This window comes from Pyricularia grisea, chromosome I, assembly GCF_004355905.1.
Source record: "Pyricularia grisea strain NI907 chromosome I, whole genome shotgun sequence".
Taxonomy (NCBI): Eukaryota; Fungi; Ascomycota; class Sordariomycetes; order Magnaporthales; family Pyriculariaceae; genus Pyricularia; species Pyricularia grisea.
Genome location: NC_044973.1, coordinates 5,750,648 through 5,761,585, shown reverse-complemented (window position 1 = coordinate 5,761,585; position 10,938 = coordinate 5,750,648). Strand labels below are relative to the sequence as shown.

Genomic DNA, 10,938 nt, shown 5'->3' with positions numbered 1-10,938 from the left:
TACAAGCAAAGCCACGAATTGAGCCACGGCTCAATTAGTGGAACTCGCGTTCAGGGATGAGCCTTGAGACTAGGCCCACAACGCACAGCCCCCAAGTAATAATAAATCTGTAGCCTCACACGAACCGACCTCAAACAAACATTTTTTTCGCCACCAGTTTGTTCCGTGGGATCCAGTGTGGCTAGCGACGGCTTCGTCAGCTCGGACTGGGCTACGCTATACGCCCGAGCGTATAAGCTTCGCGTATAGCGGGACCCGTCGGGGCCGGCCCCATACCGGTGACGCGGCACGGGAGAAGCTAGGATGGTCGAAGTTGGAAAGTTGGGTTAAAAAGGTGAAAGGGAAGAAGATTACACGGCTGGTTGGGGTTGAACTAGCTTTTCCTTGACTCGCTAGTCGCTTTTGATTGGCAGGGCCGGGGGCCGTGTTTTGCCAGTGGAATAGGCATCATCCCCGTCGAATTAAACTTTGTGTAGGTACCTTGGTTTAACCATTAGACTGCCATCTATATACGGGAGGAACAAGTAATCTGTAGCTAGCATGGCATGAGAAACGTTTTAATGATGGGTCTTGGGTTGCTGGTTATATGCTCACTGGCATATGTACCCAGATAGGTAATTGGCTGATAGCAAAACAAGCCCACTTTGGTTTTGGTACCAAGCTATGACTGCTCTAGATTGAACAGTTTGGCTGCGCAGTTGCTACATGTGGTCTCAATAACGAAATGAAACGACAATCTAAACCGAAATCCAACGATGAAAAAAAAATTTAAGAATAAAAAAAAATATGATAACGAATAATTCCAGCCGTTAGTTTTCAGCGTCTCTTCACTGTCACTCTAGCACATATTACCCTCATCGCCAAATCCACAATCAATCATCATGACCAAGCTTGGTCATTTCTCGGGAGAACCGGGCTATCGGAAAGTATCAATAACACATCATCACGGCCTACGAGTTTGCTCCACATGTATGCGTTTGACCGAGGCATCATATGAGAACTTCTCTAGCCTCAATGGATCAAAAACGACGGAGTCCCATTCAACACCTTCCCAGTTGGATATTTACATGGCCACAACCATGCCCGCCGCTGCGCACCGGCAAGACAAGATCTCGGGTGTCGTCACGGAAATTCCAGTAGCAGGCTACTGGTCGCCGGGAAAGACGATGGAAGAGCAAGAGCGGCGATGGCGTGGACGGCAACATCAACAACAACGCCCTCCCGCCGGTCCGCCGTCGCTCAACTTTACCATTCAGGACAAGCGGACCGGCATCGCCATGTTTGTCATATTTACCTTTTTTGACAGTCTTGTACTACCCGTCGGGCTATACTTTGCCCTGTGGTATGGATTCGGGCCGGGGAACCCCACAAACCAACCGCTGAGCGGGAGCATCGTCATGACGATCGTCACGGCCATCATCGGGGGCACGAGCCTCTTGGAGCTGCTGCAACGGGCTTGGAGGCTTGGGAAGAAGGATAGTCGTTGTCGGGTAAGTTTGGGACGAGAACACCTTTGCTGAATGACATGGGGGTGTGCTTGGAGTCTTGGACTAAAGTTTTGCGTATTTCTAGGTTTTTGGTGCTGAATGGTGGCACTTTGACTGGTTCGAGTGGTGGTTTATACTCTGTTGGATTTTCATCATTATTGAAGTTTCAATGTGAGCTCTTTTTCTCTCTTCTTTCTTTTGCCTTGATGGCAGGTTCCACAGCCCATTTAAGATAGAAAGCACATATAAAGCTTGCTAACACTACTTGTTCCCAGCGCATTCATCCCAGACAACCCCAACAAACGCCTCATGGCAATGCCCGTCTCAACAGTTCTCCTCATTTTCGGCACCGTCAGCCTTATCGTCGAGATCCTACGTTACTTTTCCATCCCCTCCCCAGTCCGCATCTCCTCAATCCTCAAAGGCTCACAACTACGGCCTGGAATCTACCCCTTGATTGAAGACATCTGCGCCGTCGACGGATCGGGCAACACGGCTTTCCGCGAGAGCCTGAATCGGCGGTACACCGACAGCGCCGTGTTCCGAGCCATGCTGCAGCGGATGGGAGTCTTTTGGGCGCTGGGCGCAGAGTGTTGCGCAATCACGACGCTGGCGCTGGTGTTTGCGCTCGACGATGGTCTTGACGATTACGCCTACACGATCGGGTGGGCCCTGCCGTGGGTTTGGGCGGGGCCTTGGGTGCTGGTTACGATTTTCTACGTCAGGAGGGAGTTGGAGAAGGAGCAGAGGGTCTGGGCGCTCGAGATGGAATCGTATCGTATAGTGTAGAAAACTAAAACAAAATAAAAATACGTGACGAGGATATGCTGCAATTCGTGGCTTATGCGTCGTTTTATCGATTCTTAGTTTTTGCGATTTGTGGTTAGGCGAGTCTAAATGTCACAAAAAGCTTACTGCATCCTCCCTGGGGTTGCTAATTCTTGGCGGGCGTACAACCTGGCCGGATGTGATTCTTGCAACAACCCCTTTTATCCTGTGGAGCTGTTTTTTTTTTTTTTTTTTTTACCTTTTTTTTTTTGTCTTTTCCCCCACAAGCACCTCCCAAACCAAAGTATGGGATTCAAACACGGGGAAATGATTCACTCTATCCATGTTTACTTATTCTTTTGTGGCAATCTTTTCTCAAACCTCAAGCAGTGGCGCAGAATGGTGCGTTCCGGTATCCTTGCAACTCGTATCCAGACTGCCGGATCACCGCGGGGCCCGCGGGCTGCACACCGCGGATGCCGGGATGATCCTTATTCCCAATGTATGACTCTCTTTCTCTTCAATCTGACTTGGTAGTGCAAACCTTCAAACTTTGTTTTTTTGTCATATACATCCCAGACCGACCTTGGATTTTATTTAATTGTCCTGTCCATCATGTCTCATAATCACGACCCAAACACCAAATCTCGTAGAGGATCAATTCGCGAGAAGCTCAAGATGGGTAGCACAAAGAGCCCGGTCAAGAATTTGGGCGATGAGGATGATGGAGAGCTCAAGCTTGTCCCCATACCGCAGCCCTCCAAGGCCCCTTTTGTCGGCAACCTTCCGGATCTTGACGTCAAGTTCCCGCTCGACTCTATGATCAACTTGGCCAACAAGTATGGTTCAATCTTCAAGTTGGACTTGCCTGGCCTGGAATTAGTCACTGTGTCGGACTGGGACCTTGTCCACGAAGTCTGCGATGATTCTCGATTTAAAAAGTCCATCAAGGGAGATTTGGAGGTGAGGGAATTTGCTTGCATCACTTGTTCATCTATAGAGCAGTTCACTAACATGACTTGGCTGCTTCTAGGAATTAAGAAATGCGGTCCACGATGGACTTTTTACAGTGAGTGCAACTTTAATTTTTGTGCCCTGTGCACCCAGCTATCCATTCCACTAGCCTTTTGCTAATACCATAAAAAAAATCCCAGTCCTCTGGAGAAGATGAAGAGAATTGGGGCATCGCACATCGGGTCCTCATGAAGGCTTTTGGACCCTTGTCGATCAGGAACATGTTTGACGAGATGCACGAGGTCGCCAGCCAAATGGCCTTGAAGTGGGCGCGGCAGGGCCCCCACGAGCCCTTGGACGTCAGCGGCGACACGACGCGCCTCGCCCTCGACACGGTGGCCCTCTGCTCCATGGGGTTCCGCTTCAACTCGTACTACCGCCAGGACCTGCATCCGTTCATAAGGGCCATGAACGAGGTCTTGGACGAGGCCGGTCGGAGGGCGAACCGCTTCATGCCGTCTGTGTTTTACCACTCGCACAACAAAAAGTTTAGAGAAAACATCAAGCTCCTTCGCACAACAGCCCGAGAGGTTTTGGACGCGAGAAAGACGGAACAGGGCCCGAACAAGAGAAAGGACCTGCTCACTGCCATGCTGGACGGGGTAGATCCAAAAACCGGCAAAAAGATGACCGACGAGAGTATCATCGACAACCTCATAACGTTTTTGGTGGCGGGCCACGAAACCACAGCTGCAACTCTTTCCTTTACGTTGTACAACTTGGCCAAATACCCAGAGGCCTCTCGCAAAGCCCAAAAGGAGGTTGACGAGGTTGTAGGAAAGGGTGCTGTTAAGCTGGAACACGTGCAGAAGCTCAAATATGTGTCTGCAGTAAGTTTTGTCACCTTTTTTTTTCGTACCATTGTCACGAAAATTCTCAGTTTGACACTAAAGAAATACTCCCTTAGCTCATCCGGGAAACTTTGCGACTTAATGCACCCATCACCGCCTTTGCAAGGGAGGCGATCGGCGACCAGGTGATAGGAGGCAAATACCTACTCAAGGACCAGACGCAGATCGCATGTTTCCTGACAAAATCCCAAAGCGATCCCGTCATATGGGGCGCTGACGCCGCCGAGTTCAAGCCCGAGAGGATGCTGGACGACAACTTCGACCGCATGCAAAAGAAATACCCCCACTGCTGGGCGCCGTTCGGCACGGGCTTGCGCGGATGCATCGGGCGGCCGTTTGCGTGGCAGGAGATGGTGCTATGCTTGGCCGTCCTTTTGCAGAATTACAACTTTGTCATGTATAATCCGTCCTACACCCTGCAGCTCTCGCAGTCTCTCACCATCAGACCCAAGGACCTCCACCTCAGGGCCATCTCCCGCGAGGGACTCACGCCGGCGCAGTTGGAGGCGCGCTTGGCTGGAGGGTATACGAATGACACGCAGGATGGCTCCTCTCCTGTGGAGGCGGTAGCGTCGGAGCAGCCCGCAGGAGAATCCAAGGGTGACGGCAAGATTGCCATCTACTACGGTTCCAATTCGGGGACTTGCGAGTTCATGGCGCAGAGGCTGGCGTCGGATGCAGGCTCGCATGGGTATACTGCTTCGGTGGACACGCTTGACGCTGCCAAGGAAGCGATGCCAACTGGTGTTCCAATCGTCATCATAACGGCGTCGTACGAGGGCCAGCCGACGCAGAATGCGTGCCATTTTATGAACTGGATCCAGAATTTGGACGAAGGGAAGCTGAAGGGTGTCAAGTATGCTGTTTGGGGTTGTGGTGAGTTGTTTTTTCGTTTTCTTCTTCTCTTTTTGGTCTCTCTCCTTTTGTTGGATGCATTCCTCAGGACCAGAGATTCCAACATGCGAGTGAAGCTCAAGGCTAACCACACACAACGAAAACAGGCCATAGTGACTGGGCCGATACATACCAAAAGGTCCCAGTGCAGATAGACACGACGCTCGACAAGCTGGGCGCGTCTCGCATCCTCCCCATCGGCACCACCAACGCCAAGGACCGCGACATGTTTTCCGATTTTGAGACGTGGGAGGACCAAGAGCTGTGGCCGGCCATCAGGGACCAATTCGGCGGGTCCGAGATGACCTCGGCAGCTCCCAGCGTAGAGGTAACCTTTTCTACACCCCGGGCCTCGGACCTGCGGCAGGACGTCCGCGAGTCGCTTGTCGTCCACGCCAGAAGACTGTCCAAGGCTGGGGGAGATGCCACGGCAAGGGAAAAACGTCACCTCGAGATCCAGCTCCCCACGGGCTGGTCCTACACGGCCGGCGATTATCTGGCCGTGCTGCCGCATAACCCGAGGGAGAGCGTGGCGCGCATCATGCGCCGCTTCAACCTGGCCTGGGACACGTACATGACCATCAAGGGGGCGCAGGCTACGTCGCTGCCGATCGGTGTCAGCTTTCCGGTTTCCGAGGTGTTGAGTTCGTACGTTGAGATTGGACAGACGGCTACGAAGCGGGTGAGTTTTGGATCCGGTCGAAGCTTTCTTTACTTGTTCAAAAATTTGTGGTTGAAAGCATGAGATGAGCTGACAGCTGTGCGTGGCCAGAACATTGCCGACCTTGGCCAGTTTGCAAACGACGACGAGACGAAGCAACAGATCTTGCAACTGAGCAAGGACGGTTTTGACAGTGAGGTCCGCGCAAAATCCCTTTCTGTGATTGGGATTCTTGAAAGGTTCCCATCTCTGCTCGTCCCATTCGAGACCTATTTGTTTATGCTCCCACCTATGCGCGTACGCCAATAGTAAGTGAAGTATTTCCTTTGATGCTTTGTCATGGTTTATTAGACAAGATAGCATACCTACCTTACCTACCTTGGGTAGTGTTCCTCTCTGCAACTTCAAGATTCACTGACCCGAGAAATCAACTTACAGCTCAATATCCTCCTCCCCACTAGCCGACAAGGGCAAGCTCACCCTGACATACTCGGTCCTCGACGTCCCGGCCCATTCGGGCATCGGCCGCCACGTCGGCGTCGCCTCCTCCTACCTCTCATCCCTTATGCCTGGCGACAAGCTGCAGGCGTCGGTGCGGCCCGCAGCAGGCAGCTTCCACCTACCGTCCGACCCTCTCAGCACGCCCATGATTTGCATCGCGGCGGGAACAGGCCTGGCGCCCTTCCGCGCCTTCATCCAGGAGCGCGCCATCCTCCTGCAAACCAGCAGCGGCAGGCAAACACCGCCAGCACCCGCCCTGCTCTTCTACGGCTGCCGCGATCCGGACGAGGACGACCTGTACCGTGACGAGTTTGACGCCTGGGAGGCGGCCGGCGCCGTGACGGTCTACCGTGCCTTCAGCCGGCGGACGGAGGCGTCTGAGGGTTGCAGGTACGTGCAGGACAGACTGTGGCGGGAGAGGGAGGCGGTCGGGGAGCTGTGGCGCCGGGACGCGAGGGTGTACATTTGCGGGGCCGGGAGGATGGCGAGCGGTGTCAAGGAGGCGCTGGTGAAGATCATGCAGAGCGAGGCGGAGAGGATCGGGAAGCCCATCTCGTCCGAGGAGGGCATGGCGTGGTTCGACAAGCATCGGAATGAGCGGTTTGCTACGGATGTTTTTGACTAGAGTTCTTTGAACACTGGTTCATGGGTGAACTTTTTGAGCAAGCGATGGAGCGAATTTTTGATGTGCTTATGTTTTGTTCTTGGTTGTTAGTTTGGGGCTTGCGCCTCCTCCGCGTTGGTCTATTTATACATCACTGAAACTATTTGTGTCGTCAAATTTACAGCTGTGTACCCCCGATTCAGTTGCAGCAAACTGTAGTGGGTAACCTTAGTCAGACTGGAAAACTGGAAGTCGGTCAGTAATCACTTCCAATCAGGTTCAATCCCAATGAGGGGGGGGGGGGGGGGGGGCATTGGGATTTGACAAATGGTTATTGTCCCAGTATTTATCATTGCCCTATTTGTGATCGAACCCTCCAGTGTAAAATCAAGGGAAAGAAACGCACACTTCATCGCTACGGCCGACTTCTTTCCAATCCGGTAGTCGGTCTGGACCTACGAAACGTCGATAGTTTTCGTGTCGACTTGCCACCCAAGGTCATTGTTCAACATTTCTTTAATAGTAAACAAGACGTATGTGTGTATTTAATCCCTAATCAAAGTATTTCTTACTCCAAACCATCAAACCAGCTTTAAACAAACATGAAATACACGTCTTCGGCTATGCCCAAAGACTTTCGAAACTGCGCAACGTTCGTATCCACCGCAAATAACAGTTAACATACCCCTTTACCAGGTGGTGGTATGGGTATCGCAGCTCCTGTACGCAGATTACTATCAGCTCTTCAAATTCTTGGTACCCCTTTACAACAAGACCTTGCACTTCACTTACCCGTCATCGCAAAAGTGAGAGTTGTGATGGCAGTTGGGGCACTGGAAACCTTGGGGAGTATTGTCATCGTCGGTGCGAGCACTCAGCCTGGCGCTGCGGTTCTTGGAGAGTCCACCTCGGCGAGGGGGGCACACGCAATTTCCGGCCTTGGCGTGACCGGCCTTGTTAGCAGCGGCAACGGTGCCGTGCTGCTGAGGGCCAAGAGGGATGGCAGACACGGAAATGCCCATGGCGAGGATGGCGAGAGTCTTGAAGAACTGCATTTTGCTCTTTTTGTTTTCTAGAAAAAGAGGACTTTGGAAGAAAGTTGAATTGCGAAAGGACTGAAAAGAAAGAGTAATGAACGGGAACAAAGGGAATGGAGGGAAAAACAAGATGCAATAGCTGGTAACTGTTGATGATGATGAAGGAAGGGAATAACACCATTCTTGTCGAAACAAAGGCGACCTTGTATATAATGAAGAATTACATTGCAGGTCTCAATATGAATGGATTCCATGGCACCCGGGATAGGAGAGAAAACAGGCATGGTGCAAATAGTTCCTTATTTAAACAGTAAAAAAGACTATTATGCGAAGCAGGTAGTACCTTTCCAGCTCGTTGAGTAGTACCGAAAAACAGGTATATCCCCTCCGTGAGGTTCGATATTTTTACTGTTTGCCACCTAGGCCGCTCGCCATCACCCGTCTTGTATATTAATCTGGTAAGCAGGCATTTACGGATTTAGCGTCGTCTGTCATTGTTAGTTATGCAAGCAGTACCGGCAATCCCTTGAATCAGTAACTGGTTGTCCGGCTCGAATCGGTATGCGGATCCGGATCGATTCAAAACTCGCCCACTAGGAGCTGCCGAACTGGCTTGAATTACCAAGGACTCTTGGCTAGCGAAGGGTAGTGTTACCACAACCTGACGACTCAAGCGCTGATCGGACCCGACAGGGTGGCTGAGTCCTCTTCAACTAAGCCAGGAACGGATTCTGAGGTTACATTCGTGAAGGTAACGCTTGAACGGGAAACAAAAGTCGAAAATTGGGCTAATATACTATGTTATGCTGGGAATTCCTACTAATTAAGAATATGGCGGCAAGCTAACTCGAATAGAAAGCTATTTTTGATTAACATTATTTTTAGAGCTAATATAAATTGGCCCTACATCACTCCATACTACTGCGGCTCAACCGAAGTGCGATTTTCATTATACAGTCCACCTAACCCACAGGACACTATAAATAGGGACGGACGGAATAGCCTCCACGCTTATATATAGAGCCTCCAACTTTGACCCACTCTGCCCTAATATGAACAAAAACGTTGCGAAATGACCTTACCCCATGTAAATACAATACACTATTTGCAAAACCACTGGCACACTTATTTACACCTACTGACTTGTGCCACTGTTAACCTACACCACCACTAATTTGCATTATTATAGGCTAATATAGCTATCAATACCAGTATTTTATATAAATATTCATTAAAATAGCGATATGAATAATTTATAGATTGTGTTATAATGGTGATAAACAATTTAGTATAAATAAGCATATCAAACTTCGACCAAAACCGACAAGGTAAAATTAGATATCAAACCAGAGTTAAGATTCAAGATGAGTCCCAGTTTGTAATATACCTTTATACAGGGTGTTATTACTCCCCATATTGACGTTGTGCGTACCTTTTCGTGACTAACATACACGTCTACCTCTGAATATGAATTTACACTGCACCTATACGTAAATTATCAAGCCCCATTAGGTACCTCGCCGGTTTTCCTCCCAGTGATAGCACTCTATTTATTATTTGGCTTATATTTATCCCCGGTATGCGGACTTTCGACTAATTCAGACAAAAACGGCCGATCCTCGCCTGTACATATATTCAGGGGTAGGTGTGTATATCGAAATAAATTGTGGGTTTTTCTTCCCGGGCATTTTCTAATATTTCTTACGAGTCCGAGTTAATTTAGACAGGCTTGGGCAAGATATTCGGCCCCAGCATATATTTATTTGGATAAGTGACGTTAGTAATGTCAATGGTAGAAGGTATTAGGCAATGGCTGATAGGTAGGTAAATACTTAGGTAACTAGATAAATAAGTTGGTAAGTAAGTACAGTAGGAAGGTAGGGTAATATATTTACTGGCTATTGTTACAGGGTGGAAGCCCAAACTGGAAGCTTGGTAGAGAAATATGGATGCTATTTAACGTCGCCTTTAAAGCATACTTCAGAAGAGAATTGTGCAACGGAGCCAAGCATTTGGCTGAGCTTGCTGACCCATATAAGTTGACAGTGAACAAATCACGTGCACTCAGAGTTTGCGATAGAAGGATTCAGTCACGTGGTCTCAATTGGAGTCAACCATCATCCGTCAGCAAAGGCGCAGCCAAAACTCAGCCCAGACCCACAGGCCAGATTTTCCCCCGCTGCCTGGAATCTTGAATCCTCTCAACTCAATTTCTGGTCCGAAGTCATGATTGAACTGAAAACAATTTTGCAGCTCTAAATCATCCTATCAATTGAAGCATCTTCAGCGACGAGAAGTCTCGATCTTGAGCCACTTCGATCAATGTACATTGTCAGAGAATTGATTCGAACAAAAAAATTAGTGTCACGCGAATCAGGTCGGGAGTCGGCAAGCAGCCACCCTATCAAACCACGACCGTACCTTTCTCGTAACCGGTCAGGGTGCGATTATGCCATTGTGCCACAAAGGGTGACTAACATGACAGACGGATTGCCCTGAGAAGCGCCGTCTTGTATGAGAACAGGGCGAGGCAGCTCGTTTAAAGACAGACGCCTGCTACCACTTTACTACGAATTGCTGTGCAGACCCTCCCACGGACCGCAGCACAGGCCTAAAAGAGCCAAGGCCTGACACCACAACAGTAATTCTCATCCCGCACAGCCTCACTCTTCCCGTCAGCAACCACACCAAAAAGATGGACCCATGGCTTTCATTGTTCCCCCCCACGCACGCAATTTGATGTTGCTTCTGCAAGCTGCAAAGGCTACAACCCCAGATTGTCAGCGTCTTGCTGCACGCAAACACCCATGCTCAAATCTCCCTTGGCAATGTCAGAAATTACTATCGCTGGGATAATGTGGTGTAAGAAGGCTCAAGGTCCCAAAGCGCGTACCCGAAATATCCCGCCGATTGAGTACTCCACAATTCTGGCACAGCAAACAAGACACCCTGCACCTCACCATGCATCTGCGTCTGTATATATCCACTGGCAACACTTCTCCTCCCATCATTTTCCGGATGAGACGCCATGCTTATTCCGACAAACCGGACCATCACCATTCACTATTAGGTTCCGGAAGGCTTTCGACTGCCTACCCGCCTTTCCATATCCCTCGTGCGC

The 10,938-nt window shown here is 50.0% G+C and overlaps 3 protein-coding genes across 3 annotated transcripts; 2 read left to right on the top strand and 1 right to left on the bottom strand.

Annotated features, from left to right (window-relative positions):
- Positions 1 to 881: 881 nt before the first annotated feature.
- On the top strand, positions 882 to 2,276 carry PgNI_06663 (uncharacterized protein; the record flags this gene model as incomplete). The annotated part of the gene is made up of 3 exons (XM_031126684.1): positions 882 to 1,490; positions 1,573 to 1,658; positions 1,763 to 2,276. The coding sequence occupies 3 exons, from the start codon at positions 882 to 884 to the stop codon at positions 2,274 to 2,276; spliced, it is 1,209 nt and encodes a 402-aa protein (XP_030982037.1).
- Positions 2,277 to 2,672: 396 nt separating this feature from the next.
- PgNI_06662 (uncharacterized protein) lies at positions 2,673 to 6,938 on the top strand. Its single transcript, XM_031126683.1, has 7 exons — positions 2,673 to 3,218; positions 3,289 to 3,324; positions 3,410 to 4,099; positions 4,177 to 4,996; positions 5,122 to 5,696; positions 5,787 to 5,983; positions 6,114 to 6,938. The coding sequence occupies exons 1-7, from the start codon at positions 2,871 to 2,873 to the stop codon at positions 6,799 to 6,801; spliced, it is 3,354 nt and encodes a 1,117-aa protein (XP_030981880.1). The 5' UTR covers positions 2,673 to 2,870; the 3' UTR covers positions 6,802 to 6,938.
- A 531-nt stretch (positions 6,939 to 7,469) lies between these two features.
- On the bottom strand, positions 7,470 to 7,835 carry PgNI_06661 (uncharacterized protein; the record flags this gene model as incomplete). Its single annotated transcript, XM_031126682.1, has 2 exons — positions 7,470 to 7,500; positions 7,573 to 7,835. The coding sequence occupies 2 exons, from the start codon at positions 7,833 to 7,835 to the stop codon at positions 7,470 to 7,472; spliced, it is 294 nt and encodes a 97-aa protein (XP_030982033.1).
- Positions 7,836 to 10,938: the final 3,103 nt, after the last annotated feature.

Coding starts and splice junctions, on each gene's coding strand:
- PgNI_06662 (XM_031126683.1), top strand. CDS start 2,871: ATGTCTCATAATCACGACCCAAACACCAAATCTCGTAGAGGATCAATT. Junction 3,325..3,409: donor TCCACGATGGACTTTTTACA/GTGAGTGCAACT, acceptor AAAAAATCCCAG/TCCTCTGGAGAAGATGAAGA. Junction 4,100..4,176: donor AGCTCAAATATGTGTCTGCA/GTAAGTTTTGTC, acceptor ATACTCCCTTAG/CTCATCCGGGAAACTTTGCG.